The sequence below is a fragment of the Cololabis saira genome, chromosome 24 (assembly GCF_033807715.1).
Source record: "Cololabis saira isolate AMF1-May2022 chromosome 24, fColSai1.1, whole genome shotgun sequence".
Lineage (NCBI taxonomy): Eukaryota > Metazoa > Chordata > Actinopteri > Beloniformes > Belonidae > Cololabis > Cololabis saira.
In genome coordinates this window covers 6,195,448-6,215,597 of record NC_084610.1, presented here as the reverse complement: position 1 = coordinate 6,215,597, position 20,150 = coordinate 6,195,448, and the positions used below count along the sequence as shown (strand labels likewise).

The following is a 20,150-nucleotide window of genomic DNA, read 5'->3' as shown; positions in this document are numbered from 1 at the left end:
CCAAAACTCACCTTTTCCAGGTGACGGCTGCATGCACGTGGTTAAGGGTGATGGTGATGTTTGCAGATTGGTTCTCTACGACATACACAACGTCAGGTTTGTCCAAAATGACTGGTGCTCTCCTCAAATATGGCCCTGAAAAGGTCAAAGGCTGGATGAAATTACGTTGTCTTCTCATAGAGCTATTATACAGGACTGTCTCAGAAAATTAGAATATTGTGATTTTCTGTAATGCAATTACAAAAACAAAAATGTCAAACATTCTGGATTCATTACAAATCAACTGAAATATTGCAAGCCTTTTATTATTTTAATATTGCTGATCATGGCTTACAGCTTAAGGAAACTCAAATATCCTATCTAAAAAAATTAGAATATTCTGGGAGTCTTAATCTTAAAGGAGCATGAGGCTCCTTTTAAGAAATGAGACTCTCTAGCGCCACCCTTCGCCATGACGGCCGTCGGGGGTACTGCAGCCAACAGTGAAGCCGACACGGGAGAACGGGGAGAACGTGCATGCAGCGTCATGTGACGTCACATCCGCCGCCCAGCGCGGGAAATTCGGAGTCCGAATTGCAGCACATTTTGCAGCACACAGCCTGTTCAAGGCAAGGAGAGATACACTAGAGGGCTCATTGTTTTTGGTTTGGAACGCTTCATCTGACATTATTACTAGAAAACTTAAAACGTATACTCATTTTTTTCATAAATCCTGCCTCAATCCTGCCTCATGCTCCTTTAAACTGTAAGCCATAATCAGCAATATTAAAATAATAAAAGGCTTGCAATAATTCAGTTGATTTGTAATGAATCCAGAATGTATGGCATTTTTGTTTTTTAAATTGCATTACAGAAAATAAAGAACTTTATCACAATATTCTAATTTTCTGAGACAGTCCTGTATATAGAGAGAGAGTCCATACCTCTGTCCAGCAGCTGGACCAGATCAGTGGAAGGTGAAGGTTTGCTCAGTGTCTTTCCGGTGGACGTCAGGACTCTGAAAGCATATCGGACTCCCTTGGACAAAGATGTGACGGTGTAGTTTGTCTCCTTCAGGTTGGAGGCCACAACAGACCACTGGATAGAGCCCAGATGTTGCTGCTGGACCACATACAGCAAAGAGCTGGTGTCTGCAAGAACACATGCTGTTTAGGTTCCCAGTCAAACATGTGGAGATGCTTCAGATGTATTTTTCTCCTAAGAGGAAAAACATCCAGTACAAACCCACCCAGTGAAGTGTCCACCCTCTTTGGTCTCTTCCAGCTGAGGGTTATAGTTTTCCCTGTAATGGTTTCGATTGCGGGAGGGCCGTCAGGAGGGTCGGGAACGATATCTATTTTCAAATAAAGACACAAACGACTAGTAACACGTTATATTACGTCAGCTGCAGCATCAAACGGTGAGGATGCATCCCCACCTGTGATGTAGAGATGAGCGTAGCAGGCGGCTTTGCCCACTTTGTTTGAGATGACAGCCTTGTAGACGCCCCCGTGAGCATGACAGGCGCTCCGGATGACCAGACTGTGGACATCCCTGTCTGGAGGGAACACACACACATTTCTTACTCACTGGTTTCCTTCTCAGGAGAAGCTTTGCGTCTTATCCGTGGGTCTGCTTACACTGAGCCATTTTACGCTCTTCACTGCTTTCAATTTTTTTCCCATTGTGGTACCAGGCGATGGTTGGATAGGGCAGGCCCGACACTTTGCATTTAAGCCCCGCCTCCTTCCCTTCAATCACTTCTACATCAGTCAAAGGTTTGAGGAAGTCCGGCATGGTCCTCCTCTCCGTCTCATTTTCCAGCATTTCAGGCTCCTCTGCGATGGATGGCATCTTCTCCAACTTGGACCTGGAGAAAGAAGACACAGGAGACGTAACATGCATCAATTCCTTTGGAGGTATTTCTTCAAAATTAGAGGCATTCCTTATGAATGACTTCTCTTACATGTGAGAGGAGATGGCAGCCCTGGGCTCTTGCATGTACAGCTCAGCCGTACATTCAGACTTCCCATGCATATTCTGAGCGATGGCCGTATAAAAGCCCTCTGTGCTGCTGCTTACGTGGATGATGACAAGTGAGTGGCGGCCGCCCTCTTGAAGGATGCGAATATTATCACTCTCTTCTAGTCTCGTCTCTGACAGGATGTTTGTAAGAACAAAGAGAAATGAAAGAGGCGTTTCACGAGATGTTGCTCATCTATAAATGCACGCACACTGACGCACAGACACTCTGGAGCTTCTTACCAAAGTGCATCCATGTGACCCGTGGAGCAGGTGACCCGCTCACCTTACAGTCAAACCGTGCTGTGCGTCCTTCGATCACTTCCAGGATGTCCAGTTTACGAGTGAACAGCGGCTCCCTGGACGGGGCGACTGTCAGTTTTGCACTTGAAGTCAGCTCCTCTGTAAATGCAGATGTGGCACTAGTGATTTTTTTCTGACTAAAATCCCTACTTTTAATTTAAAATGTAACAGCAAGAACATCAGAGCTTGTGATTCACCCTTGGCAGTGCTCAACTTGCAAACATATGTCCCGCTGTCATCTTCGTGTACTGAATTCAGCATCAAGCGGCATCTGTGAGAGAGATTCAAGGGATTACAGTTTTTGAGGAATTAAAAATCTTCTGAGTCTCAAATTGTTGGGAAACTACTCTCATAGACCGGGGGTCGGCAACCCGTGGCTCTAGAGCCGCATGCGGCTCTTTAGCGCTGCCCTAGTGGCTCCTGGAGCTTTTTCAAAAATGTTTGACCTTTTTTTTCCTTTTTTTCTTTTCTTTTTTTCTTCTTTTTTTTCCTTTTTTCCTTTTTTTCTCTTTTTTTTTCTTTTTCTCTTTATTTTTCTTCTTTTTTTTCTTCCTTTTTCCTTTCCTTTTTAATCTCGACATTTCGACTTTTTTCTCGAAATTTTGACTTTTTTCTCGACATTTCGACTTTTTTCTCGAAGTGCATAATGAAAAAAATCTTCCCCCAGTTATAACTACCGGTAATATAGATACATGCAGCATGTGTTGCCTTCATTCTAAGGCTTATACAAGACTTTTCATTTTCTCCAGACATATTTGTTTTTTGTGTTTTTGGTCCAATATGGCTCTTTCAACATTTTGGGTTGCCGACCCCTGATTTAGACTGTTTAACAAAAAAATAAACCCACCTCTTTCCATCAAAGTGCATCTTACAGTTGAGCAGCGCTGGCTGCATCAGCTTTCCGTTAGACAACCAGTCCACGTCGACATCTGCAGGTCCTGTGATGTAGCACTCAAACATGGCTGACTCTCCAGCCCTCACAGACACGTCTTCCACCTCCCTGGTGATTCTGAGAGCCATCTGTGCTGCAGCTGTTGATTCAAAAGAGCAGCAGTAAGCAAATATCACATGCATTTGTAGTAATATAACATCAAATAAACATTTGAATGTTTGAATACTCACCTCTGACCTCCAATCTGCACTCCAGCTGCTTGACTCCATACTTGTTGACGACCTTACAAACATAAAAACCTGCATCTGACTTCTGAGCCGAGCTGATTCTTATTTCACTGGTGCCATCTTCCATCTCTCGCACAGTGTGGCGGCCTGCCGTCTTCACCACCACTCCGTCTTTCATCCTGTGTAATATAAAACCATTTACGCGTCAGTTTTTGATAGAGAGCTGCGCCTGTTTGTGACCTTGGCCGAACTCAGTGCTTCAGGTGTTTCTTAAAATGTTTGGAAAACACAAATGAATGATTGCAAAGATGTCTGACTCACCAGTGGACCGTGGGTTTGGGCTGGCCTTTGACCTTTGCTGACAGAACAACATCTTGACCCTCAGTTACTTCCTGGTCACATGGTGCCACCTTTTGAAAATAACAATAATAGTAAATTATTGACCATTCAGAATGACTGACATCTTTGAATATTAAGCTCAGAATATTCAACAGATGCACACTGCAAAAACTCAAAATCTTAACAAGAATATTTGTCTTATTTCTAGTTAAAATGTCTCATTTTTCGTAAAAAGAATCTCATTACACTTAAAACAAGTCTCGTCACTGAAAAAAAAACGAACCATTTTCACCTGTTTCAAGTAGATTTTCACTTAAAATGAGTAGAAAAATCTGCCAGTGGAACAAGATTTTTTTGCTTGTAATGAGAAGATAAATCTTGTCCCACTGGCAGATTTCTACTTATTTCAAGTAAAGATTTACTTGAAAAAGGTGAAAATTGTCAAATAAGTTATTTTTCTGGTAATGACTCTTGTTTTAAGTGTAATGAGATTTTTTGACTAAAAATTAGACATTTTAACTAGAAATAAGACAAATATTCCTGGTAGGATTTTGAGTTTTTGCAGGGCAGAACTAAATGTTAGTGATTCATCCATCACCGTAGCCTAGTAGATTTGGCTTCTTATTTTCTCTAAAGCCTTGTACAGATTGTAGGATTTTTAGCGCTCCAGCATGACAGAACGCTGATGATTTCTGTGATTGTGGCTAATCACGATGACTGCCGAAGAGGGAAATCTAGTTGACTTTTGGCTGCAGACGTTTTATCTGTATGTTGTGTCCTTAGTTCACATCATACAGGTAAGCAGTAAACTCCCGCCACAGTAAACAGTTTAATCATTGTTTGATCTCTTTGAGCTCATAAAACCTACTTTATATTAATGTGATGTTACAGCTGATAAGGACTCAGCAGGTATCGCGGAGTCTGCCTACATCACGGTTAAACGTGCACAGTGTGAAGCTGCCTTTACCTGAAATGAGAGAGGTTCTTTGAAGTAGACGCCTTTCGGAGACAGCGAGTCTCCGAGCTCCATCGCCTCCTCCTGAGGGCTCAGATACTCTTCATCTGAAGGGACCGGACAGGTGACTTCCAGGGATACGGGGGCTTTCCCACGTTGCTCGCCGGTCGGCTCTGGAAAAACAGCAGAGGGACACTGAACATACATGTCGTACTGCAGTCTGTATCCAAACTGCCGCACAGCACCAAAGTGGTGTGCCAAAACTTTCAATGAAAGTAGTTTATCAGAGTTGATGGCCTTTGCTTGCTTTCCTGGAGATCATCATGTTTGCCAAGATGAGTGCCTGGCAACATCAAACAGGAGTTAAAGATGAATGGGCCATGTGTAGCCTGCACACGTGTGTGGAAACACAGAATCCCTCTGAAGTGACCGTAGCCAGTAATGGAGTTGAGGGGGGATGAGGGGGGATGGCATCCCCCCCTGAAATAAAAACGGTCCAAATCATCCCCCCTGTAAAACTGCCATCCCCCCTTTCCATCCCTTATGTCATTTCATCAATGAATGTGGTTTTACTGCTATTTCAACATTTAGAGTCATCACCAGAAAAATAACTTATTTGACAATTTTCACCTGTTTCAAGTAAATTTTCACTTGAAATAAGTAGGAAAATCTGCCAGTGGGACAAGATTTATCTTATTACAAGCAAAAAATTCTTGTTCCACTGGCAGATTTTTCTACTTATTTCAAGTGAAAATCTACTTGAAACAGGTGAAAATTGTTTTTTTTTCCAGTGATGAGTCTTATTTTAAGTGTAATGAGATTTTTTTTTACTAAAATGAGACATTTTAACTAGAAATAAGACAAATATTCTTGTTAAGATTTTGAGTTTTTGCAGTGATCCATTTTACTTATCCTGTGAAGGACAGAGTCATATTGATAAGTTCAGAAAACAGTTTTTTATTGTTGTGTTTTGATGTATTTGATGTAAGCCCAGTGGATATTTAAAGCTTACAGAAGGCTGCATTTAACTGCTGCTATGTCATTCCTGCAGTATTTCTGCAGGTGTTTTGGTCGGTGCCATTATTTTTAATATATTATATTATTTGTAATCAGCACAAATGATCTGTCCCCATATGATAAAATCCACCATCTCCCCTGATTTTTTTTTACATCTCGAGTACTGACCGTAGCTGAACAGATATTATATTTATCCCTAAATCCCGACCCAATCATTCACTCATTTGCATGAGATGCTTTGTCTGGGTTTGTGGAAGCTCTTCAACATGTTCAAAGTTAAAACACCACAGCCTGGTTTCTTCTTCTGCCTTAATCATGTTCTTGTTTTTTTTTTTATGTGCGTCTTTTGTTTTCATATATTTTCAAATCTGGAAAGATGACAAGTACGACGAGGGGTGCAGATGCACAAAAAAGATGTCTTCCCTTGAAGAAACAACATCAGAGTGGACTGATGAAGATGATGCTATTTAAGGAAACTGAGCTGTCCAAAAATAAAAGGAAAAGAGAAGACATTCATTCCTGTACACGAAAGAAGTGACTAATGGAGAAAAAAAAACACCATTCTAGAGATGCATTCACACCAAATGATTATAAATGTTGTAGGTGGATATTCTGATGGCATTAAAAAAGGAAAAATCAAATAACCTACCTAGATTCACATCTCTGAGCAGCGTCTGAGCACCAGGGGATAACTGTGGGGAGTGTTTATGCGAACCTGCCAACTCTTACACAACTGCTGAACAGCCTGAGTCAACTAACCTTCCTTTTCAGATTCATCCTCTATTCTTTCCTCTGTTTTCCAACACTATCACGTCCTTACTCTTTAATATTTAAAAGCATCCTGAACTTCACAGTATAGGTGATGAAAAGAGAAACATTTTTCACGGTTCTTCAAAGTGTTGGTGCTTTTATACCCATCAGGGGATGAAGATACAATTTAACGTAATAGGATCTGTACCATATTGCTGTTTTCCACCTCCAGTGAAGCTTGAGGAGTCATCTCTCCCCCTAATGTTGGCTTGCCTGGTCTAAGAAATTTTAAAAAGAAACATAAACCCTCTGTTCTCAGCTACAGTGACTCATATAATCTCCCACTGTATTTTGACATCTCCGTTTCCAAGCCTTCTAGCAAGAAATCAAGAGTGTTAAAGAACTGCATTATTGCTGCAGGAATCTCACACAGGGACATAAAGCAGACAGCAATTACTAGAGAGAACAAGGGGACGACTATAAATACTGCTGCAAGTCTGACTCCACCGGCCTAATATGGCAACGGAGGCTCCATGCCGCTGGTGAGACAGAACCAGACTGCATGCTCACATTTGTTGACAAAACTGTGGAAGAGCAGGTTGCATTTACGTGAGCTGCGGCAACTCTCACCGGGAGCAATGCAAGTTTCCCACTCACACTCAGTGGCGTCAATTCAGTCAAAGCTAAGGTATGGCAAGGTTACGAGTCACAGAACCTAACTACAGTATCAATCAACATGCCCAGCAAATACTCATCACTAGGGATGGGCGGTATGGACTAAAAGATTTATCACTATAATTTCTGGCATTTATCCCGATAACGATAAAAATGACAATTAAAAAAAATACCAATTCAACTCCACCTTTTTAACTATAAATCTATCACCACATTCAGTCTTTGGAGCCCCCAAAACACTGCTCTAAAAGATACTAAATGTTACTAAACTACACCAATTAAATTGAATTGATAAAGACCAATTAAATGAGTTACACCTGTACTGTAAAACTGGAATGACTCAGATCTGCCATGTTTGTTACACAAACACCTCATCAACCGGAATTTATCTTTCTTGCTCATTTCTTTCTTTCTTTCTTGCTCATTTCTTTCTTTCTTTCTTGCTCATTTCTTTCTTTCTTGCGCATTTCTTTCTTTCTTTCTTTCTTTCTTTCTTTCTTGCTCATTTCTTTCTTTCTTTCTTTCTTTCTTGCTCATTTCTTTCTTTCTTTCTTTCTTTCTTTCTTGCTCATTTCTTCCTTCCTTCCTTCCTTCCTTCCTTCCTTCCTTCCTTCCTTCCTTCCTTCCTTCCTTCCTTCCTTCCTTCCTTCCTTCCTTCCTTCCTTCCTTCCTTCCTTCCTTCCTTCCTTCCTTCCTTCCTTCCTTCCTTCCTTCCTTCCTTCCTTCCTTCCTTCCTTCCTTCCTTCCTTCCTTCCTTCCTTCACGTAAATCATCAACGGGAATTTATCGTTTTTTTTTTTTTTGACGGTGTATCATGAACGATAAAATATCGCCAATTCCTACTCATCACAGAAGTCTGCTATGTAGCTTATCTGTGTGGTCAAGAAAATTTGAACTTTTTCAAATGCAGTCTCACTCACATCCTGCTAACTACGAACACTACACTTTAACAACGTGTTGATCAATTCAGTCAATGCGCCTTTACACAATAGGCATCCGTTTGACAGCAAGCGGCAGAATTAGAGAGCAGAAAAAGCGTATCTGACAAACGCAATTTATCTTATTCTGTTCACTTCATTCACTACTGTATGTCAGTGCAACAATATCACGTGGACATGGAGCGGCTAACAGTCTCGTTAATAGCCTGACTCCTGCTTTTGCTACCTGGTCCTTCTCCCTCCACTGCTGGGGCAACATTGGACCATCACTTGCCTTCTTTTTTTGAAAAAAGAATTGCAGGGTTGCCTGCTTCCTTTTCATTTTTGTAAGTTAGTAACACTCGCTAAAAACGAGATTGACCTAGCGACCACTGTCGTCAGGGACGCTGGGATATATCACATTTTAAGATATGAAGGGGGTACAAGTGTTGGAAAAAATAATACCTAGTGAAATTGATCATGTTGTTCTGATTTGCATTTGTAGGTATTTTATATGTATTAAATAATAGAATAATCAATACAAATAGACGCAGAGTAATTCCATGATTTAAAAAAAAAAACCCAAACATTTACATTTTCCCCTGAAGCCAAGGTGTGGCAGCTGCCGTACCTTGCCATACCCAATTGACGCTCCTGCACACTCTGTGCGCCATAAACACAAATCCACCGCGGGTGCAGTCCTAACGGGAGCCGCCTGCACTAAAGAACAGTTATTGTGTTTACCCCTGACTTTGAATGCCACGGCTGCCTTTAAGCCTCAGGAGACCTTTGTGTGATGGGGCATGTCTGTGTTTTCAATCCACACCGGGTGGAGATCAGTGCCTTCAAGAATTAATGGGTTGTCATGGCAACTATCACTGCCAGGAGCCCCGGTTGGGATGCTGAGCTCCAGCGGGCCTTTGTAGTCATTAAGACAGAATGTCAGGCGGAGGAGGGCTGGCAGTGGATTTAAGAGGTTGAGCGAGAGTCACCGTGTTTATGGACTTCAAGGACAATGTCATTTTCACGGGCCTCATTGTCTGGCGCTTTATTTAAATGAATATTATGTGTGTAGAGACATGGTTGTGTCTCCGGTCTGGCCTCACCTGACTGGATGTAGAGGGTGGCGCTGCAGGTTGCTCTGCCCACTGGGTTGACGGCTGTGACGCAGTATGACCCTGCGTTGTGTCGCTTCATCTCCTTTATCACCAGACTGTGCTTCTCACCCTCAGCTTTAACCACATGAAAGGCATCGCTCCACATCGCCACATTATTCTTTCTCCATGTCACTGGGAATACAGAGAAAGACGTGAGGCCTCTACAGATTTTGGAAACAGATTTGTGTGAATATTCATGAATATTCAGTGCTTTCTACTGGAAGTAATCATTTTTCACAGCACTGTTGCGTTAAAATCCTCCTACAACAGCGTATAAAACACACACATAAGATAAAATAATGTGAATAAGCAAAAAAAAAAGATGCCAAATATTGTTAATAGTGCTCCCTAAGAAGATTTATTGATTGATTGATTTATTAGACAATCCTTTAAAAAAAAACATGAATGAATAACTGCATTGCAGTCTCACATACATTAATGATAAAAATTGTCAAGGATTAAAACACAATAAAGCCAACAGGCTTATTTCCATTGCGGTCCTCAATGTTTATAAAAGCTGACAAAAAATTCAGTATGATGTTTGTTTACTATTGTCTCCTCATAAGAAAACAAAACAAGACAAAACACAACTAAAAACAGAAACATTCAACACAGAGCAAACCACAGAAAGATAAAACACACATGTCAAGTGGACAGGTGTAATTTCAGGTGAAACCTAAAGCTACTCTCATTTGAGAGCAGTTTGAGGGAGGTGGGCAGCTCATTCCAGAGACATGTTGCCGTATATGAAAAAGTGTTTTTAGTCAGTCAACTATGTTTTAACTAAAGACCAAACGGGCTGAATATAAGCAGGAGATCCTGTGTTGTACCTCGGGGGGCTGGGCTGCCTGTGACGATGCATTTCAGCGTGACCTCAGATCCACTAGATGCTGTCGTGTCCTGGAGAGGCTTCTCAAACGCCGGGGCCTCTGGCGGCTCCTCGTCCAGGGACAGGTAGGAGTCGTCGGACGAACCCCCTGGAAGCGAGAGGTTCATCTTTATGCAGAATCCATTATGTGGTTTAGTAAACGGGTCAGACACCAAAACAAGTAGTTTATACATACCAGCAAGTCTGCGTGTTTGATAATTGCTTGACTACTTTCTAAAACCATTTTTAGATTTTAAATTGCATTTTTGTGATCATGTTCAAGTTCTTTTTTGCACCCTTAATTTTACGGTACTTTCTAACAGATGTAAAGATGTAAAACTACACAGCACTTCAATAATATAGGAACCATCTCCTGCCTAAATCTGGGGGCTTGGATGCCTGAGCATTTCACAGTTCTGCCTTGTCTTTGTATGTGCATCTGTTTTTGTGGGAAAAATCAATAAAAATATGTTTGAGAAAAAAGAAGGAACACAAACAAGAAAACTATAAAATTTTGCACGTGAACCTCTTCTTGAGTTAACCAGGGTCATAAACCCCCTCAAAGCTGCAGACATACTGTGCCAAATTCTTACTCTGAAGTCTTCACGAATAACCTGACGCCCGCACTAATGGAGTTTTTCCTGACTTGCAGCAGTTTGACTTCTCACACTTGCAGATGAACCTCTGAACATCACTCATGAACGTAGATAGATGTGCAACAGGGAAGATTTGTGTTGGAGATGAAACAAGAACAGAACTTTTAAGCAGAGAGCGCAGCAAACTTCTGGCATTCAGCTCAGGTTGTTGGCAGATAAGAGGCAGGTTCACAAAGAGGGCTGCAAAGCATGAATATGACTTCAGATCTAAAAAGAGACATTCTGCAGTTAGAAGTTTTTCTGGAGCTACTGCTAGAAAATGGACAGAAGTTGAACTGCATCACAGGCATCACCGTGTCAAACTGCCAGGAAGACACACACAACAGTACCTACACTGCAAAAACTCAAAATCTTACTAGGAATATTTGTCTTATTTCTAGTTAAAATGTCTAATTTTTAGTCAAAAAATCTCATTACATTTAAAACAAGAGTCATTACCAGAAAAATAACTTGTTATTTGACAATTTTGACCTGTTTCAAGTAAATTTTCACTTGAAATAAGTAGAAAAAATCTGCCAGTGGGACAATATTTATCTTCTCATTACAAGCAAAAAAATCTTGTCCCTTATTTTAAGTGAAAATCTACTTGAAACAGGTTGTTGTTTTTTCCAGTGATGGGTCTTGTTTTAAGTGTAATGAGATTTTTTTTTACTAAAAATTAGACATTTTAACTAGAAATAAGACAAATATTCTTGTTAAGATTTTGAGTTTTTGCAGTGTAACTGATATTCTCTGAAATAAGTTTCTGACCAGCACTGGAGCCGTTTACACCATTACGGGAGGAAGTACTATGTGTCCATGAAAATGTTTGTATTAAATTGAATTTCTAAAAATGCATTTACCAGGAATGCTTCTGAATGATCTCGTACCTTCCTCAGGAGAGCCAGGTGGAGCGGAGCGACTTCTCCTGCCTTTGCGGGTTCTGCCATCCTTCCTCCTGGCCTTGCTCGTCTCGCTGCTCCCGTCTCCGCCACTTTCTGTCTCCATGAGTTCATCCTTCACCACAATTGTGGGGATGTTCAGTTTGAAGGATGGAGACCTCCGCCCCGCCTCGGCCCTCCTCTTCTTCATCAGCGGGCTGATGGAAGGAGTCGGAGACGGGGTGAAGCGGGAGGATTTCGGGGGATGCTGGGAGCCTGGTTCCTTCACCGTTACTATGGAGACTCTCTTCACCGTTGGGTTGGACGACCTCTGCTCTGACTTTTTGTCCGGTTCGTTGTCTCTCCCTGAATCCATTCTTGGGTCTCTGCAAGGGGAGGAAGATTTAAGAGATGTGGCAATAAGTGTGTTTTTATTTCACTTGGATCATAGACAACAAAAATGTTGCACGATACTACCAACAAGTTTGGTATAGAAAAATGTGTATGTACTTTTATGCAGTTTATGCGCTTTTAATTAAGTGTTTACTTTCATTAGGAAAGTACAAATCTTAAAAAATTGAAATAAAATCTGAATTATCAATAAATATCTTCCTCAAACCTGATCAGGCTTTTCCTTGCAGCTGGTTGTCCTGGTAACTGGTGAACTGGTGCCGTTTCCATGGTAACAGAAATTTTCCCTGTGCTTCCTTGCGATGAGTCTTCCACCTTCTGTGTCATCCTATTCTCGTCAGGTTTGCTTCTTTGCCTACCCAGAGCTTTTTCCTGGGCCTGTAGAGAAACCTGCAACGTGCTCTCATCTTCCCTCCCCCCAACTTTCCTCTCCTCCAGAGCTCGCTCCCTCGCCTCCAACTTCTTAACCACTTGGGGAGGAATGGGCTCTACTTTCCCCGTGTGCACCCTATCTCTCAGCGACACCTGCTCGGTGGAATATGACTTCTTCAAGCTCGGCTTCCCCACAAGTTTCTTGATCCTCTGCAGCTCTTCTGCAAACTTGCTCTGGTAGCTTTGGACCCTCTGGGAGAAGCTGGTCTTGTCCTCCAGGGAAGACGCCCGTTGCTGGAATGCTGCTCTCTTCTGGGTCGCGCCCTGCGGGGCTCGTCCCTCGTCTTTGTTGGTACCAGCTGCTGCCTTTCCGCTGTCATCCGAGTCAAAGGAAGCTCCCCTTCTTGGAAGATCCACACTCGCCCTTCGCTCCTCAAAAGCTCGGACCTTGTCGAAGATTTTGGGCGCTGCACGAGCCAGTTTGGGTGTCATGACCGCACTATTACCCCCAGACGACTGGCCATTCTTAGAAGCTTGAAGGTTTGAACGCTGGGATGTTTCCAAGTCCTTTTCTGGGGGATTGGTGCCGTGTTTGCTTGTGCTGAGAGGTGGCTGGGGAGCAGACAGAGGAGCAGATAGGGGGACACGGGAGGGCAGCCGCGCTGAATCATCAGCACTTTGAGTCCTAGAGGAGTCGGGATGGAGTTGTGAGGTTAGAGCTTTAGCACAGCGGCGAGGCTTTGGGGGATTAGTAAAGATGCTGCTCAACGTCCATTTGTGTATTGTCTGTTTTGTCTGTGCTCTTTGTGTCTCGTCTCATGAGCAAAACATCAGACAAGTTGAATGAAATGGAGAAACAAATGATGGTGAATTATGTCACTCATATGTAAGACTTCAAAGCAATTTAATCTAAGTGCATCAAAGCGGAGGAAACTCAAAGATCACAGATGTAAACCATGAACTGTTACAAAATACCAGAAAAAGTGTCCCTACTTTCACTTCAAATACAAAATTATCATGCCTAAAAAGAACCTGTGAGTCACATTCATGCTAATATCGGCTTGGATCAAAGCTGGCATGCCACTGCAAAACTATAAAGACGTGGTATTAATCCAAAAGAGAGGGGCTGCTCTAGAAAACATGCAGTGGGTAAAAAGCAGAATCACAGTTTTCAGGAGTGCAGAATTATATAAATTAGCAAAGTGACAAAAGTACTGTTTCTCTGGGTTATAAAATATGACCAATATCAACACTAATATTCATTTAAGTTGTTAAAATAAAATTCAACCACACACCAATAAAGGTGAGTCAAAGGAAAGTGTGATTTAAAAAAATTGAAAGAAACAGAACTATGAAAAACTTAAAAAGTATGAAATGGAAGTAAATAGAATAAACTTTTTGCCTGTTGGGTCTATGAAAGTTACAATATTGTGCATTTATGTGAGTTTTTCTTTCAATTAGGGGATTGAGGCCAGTCTTTTTGTTGTTTTAGTGGAATCCCAGAAATAAAAAGCCATGTGCTATAATGGCATCGAAAATGTTCTCCCTCTGTAGAGGCTGAACATGCTCCCATAGTAGTCGCTGCCTACGGAAACACTTTCCTCTGACCCCTGCACGGGCCGGGCCAGGTTAGCGTGAGAGGCCCGGATGAGCGGTTCCACACCCAGGTGACGGACGGGCGGGGCCCCCTCGGCGGGACCCCCACCCAAGGCTTGCCTGGCTGGGTTTGTGGGATCCAGATGTGGCCCCGGAGGGCGGGAGCCCAGAGCCCGGAGCTCTCGCTCCACCACGGGGTCGTAGGAGCCGGGCAGGGTGGCCCTGCGGTCTGAAGGGTCCGGGTTATAGTCCATCATCCTTCCTCCCTCACCTGGGGACAAGCAGAGCTGCATTTCAGTTTGGTTGCTGCATACTGAAGTAGGGCTGGGCGATATATAGAGATTTTAATATATATCGATATATTTTTCAAACGCAATATGGTACGAGACAATATCGTTTATATCGATTTCAATTTTTTTTTTTTTTTTTTTTTTTAATTATTTTGATACAGCTTATTTTGTGACAAATTGACTTGAATGTTTTATTTGAGATTTGCACAAATGTTTTGTTATTTGCACAACGGTCAACTTAAGTGGAAAAGCCTGTTACTGTCTACATTGTATTAATTGCACAGTGTATTTTAATTTAATTGTTATGCAGGAAAGGGATATTTGTTTTATTTTATTCAAGAAGCAATTTATTCTATATATGCAGGCAGTTTATTTTTATTTCATTTGTTTTATACATTTTGATATTGTGCAGACCTCTGTTAATAAAGGAACCTGTGTGACATTTGGCACGAGGCTTTGTATTAAAACTGACTGTTTTTTTAAGGGTTTGCCTCAGAAAAAAATGAAGCTTACAGAGATGCTATGCTATAATGCTTTGGGGGAAAAAATATCGATATATATCGAGTATCGCCATTCTGCTAGAAAATATCGAGATATGACTATTGGTCCATATCGCCCAGCCCTATACTGAAGGTTCTTATTGTTTTTCAAAGGACAAGAACATGACTTCACACCTTTAAAACAAAAAAAATGAAAAAAGGCCTGAGTCCTGAGTTGGCACTGATATATAAAAGGACTGCAGGATCATCACTGGGCATGGAAAGGTTTAAGGCAGATAAATGCTCTATGGACAGCTTAAACAGAAGAAATTAAAGCTTCTTTTGGGGGCGTTTCCCACTTAAAGAGAGCCCACCGCATCATAAATCAGTTAATGATTGAAATTTTAGTGATGAAGAACAGAGACAGGGATGCCTCAGCAGCAAAAAAAAGGAGCTGTCAGCATCTTCGGTTAAGAAGGAAATCCAGAAACAGCGACGGACCTCAAGGATATAAAACCTCAGACTGCTTAACTGACTGAGTGAATTGATACTGAGTCAGCGACACCATCAGAAAGCAAAATGCATCAGTTTCTCACTTCTTCACCGAGGACACAGAGAAAAATGTGTCACATTTCAAGGCCCAGGACACACTGAGCTTCAAAATAATCATTTTATTTCTCTCCAAGCTTGAACAACACTTTTCCCTCGCAGTCGAAAAGGCAGATCATGTTTCAGCAATGTGTTTGGTGGTGAAATGTTTACAATCCAGAGTAATCTACTCCTTACCCTGGAAGTAAATAAACTCCAGTTGTAGACACAGAGAGGAAATACTGAGCATATGTTCACTGTTACTGCCAGTATAAATAACTATAAATTTAGAATTGTACACATAAATAATATGTGGGCCTATTACAACAAACAGTCTGCTTCAGAGAAAATGCTCTACTGATGGTTTTCTATAAAAGCCCATTAATTATTGTTCGTGTAATGGCTGTCAAGAGTTTTATTGTATAAAAACACAGATCCAAACCACTGATATGCCAAAGTTAAGCAAATATTTATGCAGTAAAAGTTCAAGGAAGCAAATATTTTTAGCATTTTTCTAAAGATTTTGCAGATGAAGGCATTGAGTAAAACATCTGGTGGTGAAAAAAAAAAATCCCCAGATTAACTATTTTTATACATTCACACAAAGTTAATTTACAGCAACTCTGCCTCATCTGATTAATACAAATAGTTATATTTTATTGTATTAACTTAAAAGGCAAAAGCACAAAATAGAAAAAAAGGTAATTAATACTATTAGTTAAAATCTAAATGAATTTGCTGAAACAATCACAGCTTTTCAGGTTGTACATCAGCAGCGGAGCCGCATACTGAGATCAGACCTGGAGACAGGTTCTCTGCTGGAAACTAGGCCAGTGTGCCACTGTTACATCACACCAAAAGAGATAATGAGATTTCACCCAACACCCATCGCGGGCCAAGCTGTGGACAACCTTCATTAAATCTAACAGTTCGAGCTGAAACAATTTTGTACAAGTGTAATTTTGGCAGCAATACCCGTGTTGCAGTAGATGGAACTAAATATCATCTTGTGAAGCACATGTAAAGAGCCACCAAATATGCAGATGCAGCACTCTGAGCAATGTTTTGAAAGTAATTTCTACTTGCAGCAATGCAAGTTTATCACTTTAAACAGGATAAAATCTTAATATTGGTTGTTTGATCTCAGATACGTTAAGAGAGCTGAATGTTTTTAGTTAAAACACCTGAGGGTCCTCTTCGGCCATCCTTGTCCTGGTGTCTCCCGGGCCCTTCTTTGGTTTCCATCTGAGGTTCTGTGTTCTCATCTTCTGTGGTCTCAGAGTCTGAAAAACAGAAAAAAAGAAAACACAATGAAGTAACACAGACAAATGTTAAAGATGGAAAAGCAGGACAGAGAAAGTGAGGTGGAGGATGTGAGGATGTGAGGATGAAAGGATCCGGGTTGGGTAAAAAGTAAAAAGGATGTAACATTTTCTTGGCAGGACACAGTTTAATGCTTCACAGAATCCCTCCAGACTGAAATAAATGGGTTGAAGCTTAAGCGTGACACGAGGCCAGAAATAAAAAACTGCTGAAGCAAATTCCAGACTGACAGGACAAGACGATTTTAAAAATGGTTTTTCATTTTTAACTGTAATCAAAGGAGCAAACCAAGTTATAGCCCAATTATGTCACTGATTACAGGGAAAACGTTGGTGATATAAGAGAATAAAATGCCATCCATTTAGAACATAACAATGATAAATGAGATTCACAATTCACAGGAAAGAAAATTAAAAACCCAGCTTTTTATAACCATAAAAAAGATGACATGACAGAACTCAGCTTACTAGGCCTTTGATTTAATCAAGAATATTTAAAAAAGCAACAGAAACAATACAGATATGACACAAGTTTATAGAAATAAAAAGTCAGGGAGAGTGACTTGCAGAGGAAGCAGATCTTAAAGTGAAGAGCAAGCTGATGCAAAAAGGAAAGGCCCGGGGGAAACGGAAACCACAGGCAGGGTCAAAATAATCTCAAAGCATGTTTGTGACAGAGATCCCACATCAGCAGAGTGAGCAGATGAAGTCGGCGACAGACTGACAGATGGATGAAGAGTCAGGGGAATAAGAGGCAGAAGATGAATAGAGACGGGCAGGTTTACCATAGCTTTGCTTTCGGCAGGAGCGGAAAACTTCGCTTCCATAGTGGCAGCAAGAGAGGGCAGACGGGAGAGCACCGTTACTATGGAAACCAGCATCTCTCTCACCCACACGACCAATCCTCCTCGTACCCATTAGAGTCTAAAATCACCAGCCAAACTGCTGGGTGGCTGACAGATATGTTTACTGGTTAGAGAACCTGTGAAGGAGGAGGACGATGACAACCGCAAAATAGGTTGCACCTCATTAAACCTCACATCAAGTCAGATCCTTATTAGATACTTCCAGAAGGTCTGCCTAATAATAAAAAAAGCCAGTATAACATGAACAGTCACCATTAACTCGCAAGATTGCTACTTTCTGTGTGTTTAAATGGGGGTTAGTACGTAGAGCCAAGCATCTGTATCAAATTAAATATGAAGAGCTTACATATCAGACAAAGGCAAGGGAAATCGATTATAATTCAATTATGAAGGAATATAATCCCAACCATACCACTTTAATTGTAATGTAAACACCATGTGAAGGATGTATCTGCTTTGGCTTAGGTGATGAACTCCACAAATGTTGCAAAACACTGTATCATAAACCACAGAGACTAGATGTTATCCACTCAAGGGTTTTATGCAGAGAGGCATCAGCGTGATTACTAAAATGCTGCATGGTGGGGGTGGATGCACAATAACAAAACCCACTCTCTGTTTTTAGAGCAGCTAAACAGTAAAATATACAAATGCGCTAAAGAAATATACATGTTCTATAGTAGCCTTTTGACCATATCAAGGGATCATTTTAAATGAACCACAGCTAAAACACAAACACAGGAAAATGATAGAGGAGAACAAAAAGCTACGGCAGTTGAGATTTTTAACAGAAAAACTGAACATACTACAGCAGAAGAGAACATGTAAAGCTCATACTGACAACACACCATGGGTAAATCTGCCAAATGTCCGTGTGGAATGCCCAGTTCTCTGAAATAAGATACAAGAGTAAAATGCATTATTCAGCAGCAATTACAGCCAAAGATTCAGTTTTCACAGAACACTTGAGCGCAAGCGGCAAAGCTCCCATTTACACTAAAGCACCTCCTCTGTCACATTTGTCACTCAGAGCAGAGACAAACCAGATTTGTGGCATTCATTTCCAGCATCATTTACACAAAATATGCCTTATTTAAATTTCAATTTGTCTTTGTTATGACATAATTTAAGCATTGTTTTACATATACAAAGATATATTGCCCTAAAAATATTGTGGGACATTATAGCAAGACAAACTGCAATCTATAAAGCAAGTCCATTAACCGAACACTGGCATCCATTCTTCATTCTGGGAACAAATATTTCAAGTGACTTTTAAAAGCAGCTCTCATGCCCTCTTCAAATTGAGCTTAACTTCAGGTGGATCTTTAAGCTGAGATGTTGTTATAAAAGAGCTGACAACTGTGCAGATTTTTACTTCAACCAATTGCTATTTCCACTGTTGTTCTGTTACCAACTATTAAAACATTTAACATTTGTAAAAACTCCAACATCTGCTTGTGTGCTTGAAAACAATGAAACAAAATCTCTTGAAATGCTGAAAAGTGATTTTTATTACAATATTCAATTCAGTTGAAGATGTGTGACAAAGACTTCAGGGTATCTGAAGTGTTTGTGAGCGAGTGTCTCTGCTGATAAAGCACTTGATAAAACTGCTTCCTGGACAGTCTGTCCATCAGCACCATGGAGAGCTCCAGAGAATGACTCACTGCTTTGCAGCGGACTGAAAGCAAAAGTAGCAAAAGTGAAATGACTCATTTCGCACTTATTTCCCACTGTGTTAACACCACACTCCCCATTGGTAGATGCTTTTGTGTCAGGCAATTTGATTAAGTGCTGTCTGACCGCAACAGATCCCCCTAGGAGCTGCCACTGTTGCCATGATTTCTAGTGTTATACCCTCAAGGTATTCATATCAGCAAATACCAGCCTCATACAGCACTCTTTGGAAAATGGGGATTTGGCCAGCACTTCAGAAAATATTCTGCAAGTATAATCCAAATCCGACCACCATTATATAAATCTGTTGCTTGAAGGCATCGCAGAGGTCTCAGGGGTTCAATATTTATGCAAAATTGAAAAGAGGCGAAGCAAACCGACAGAAATCAGCTTGTTCCTTTGCTGAGCTCACTTTGACGCCCTTGCGAGTCGCTGGCCTGATTCTCATGTCTCCATGGAGTGTAGCCTACTGACACACTTTCCATCTGCCCCGAATTTGTGAAGCCCGCTAAATGAATTACTTATTATCAACACAACTGTCACTACTGCTAAAGAGAAACGCTTATTTCCCAACACAAAATGTGCACAATGTTACAGAGGCAGCAAAGTATTTGGATTTGAAAAGATTAAAGTGTAAAGTGCCTTTTTAGTGGTTCAGCATGAGGTTTTTAAGAAATTAATTCTAATGTGTTCAAAATTCATTTTTCCACCTGGCTAGAACTGACAATAGTTTTCTTGGGTTGACTTTCTTTGTTAGAAAGTCCATATTTGTCCCCTTATAACACTTATTCAACAAAAAAATAAAAACTAGAAGAAATCATAATTATCTATAATTTTGTTGCTTTAGAGTTTTCTTTACTTATAAATTGCCTGAAAAGGTATTTCCAACACGACATGTATTTTCAGCAATTTCTTCTTTTTAAATGCTG

General features: G+C 40.9%; 1 protein-coding gene across 1 annotated transcript in view; it reads right to left on the bottom strand.

Moving 5' to 3' along the window:
• The window catches only part of spega (striated muscle enriched protein kinase a), a 50,848-nt gene that overhangs the window by 17,911 nt on the left and 12,787 nt on the right, over positions 1-20,150 (bottom strand). The window contains exons 3-20 of the mRNA XM_061716145.1: positions 16,538-16,636; positions 14,117-14,267; positions 12,237-13,085; positions 11,627-12,003; positions 10,064-10,210; positions 9,183-9,365; positions 4,730-4,890; positions 3,745-3,833; positions 3,427-3,602; positions 3,152-3,335; positions 2,502-2,575; positions 2,245-2,403; positions 1,946-2,135; positions 1,620-1,849; positions 1,418-1,537; positions 1,229-1,333; positions 924-1,130; positions 12-135 (exon numbers count right to left, since the gene is read on the bottom strand). Of these exons, the coding sequence (XP_061572129.1) occupies positions 12-135; positions 924-1,130; positions 1,229-1,333; positions 1,418-1,537; positions 1,620-1,849; positions 1,946-2,135; positions 2,245-2,403; positions 2,502-2,575; positions 3,152-3,335; positions 3,427-3,602; positions 3,745-3,833; positions 4,730-4,890; positions 9,183-9,365; positions 10,064-10,210; positions 11,627-12,003; positions 12,237-13,085; positions 14,117-14,267; positions 16,538-16,636 (3,625 nt within the window). The remainder of the gene's footprint in view (positions 1-11; positions 136-923; positions 1,131-1,228; positions 1,334-1,417; positions 1,538-1,619; positions 1,850-1,945; positions 2,136-2,244; positions 2,404-2,501; positions 2,576-3,151; positions 3,336-3,426; positions 3,603-3,744; positions 3,834-4,729; positions 4,891-9,182; positions 9,366-10,063; positions 10,211-11,626; positions 12,004-12,236; positions 13,086-14,116; positions 14,268-16,537; positions 16,637-20,150) is intronic.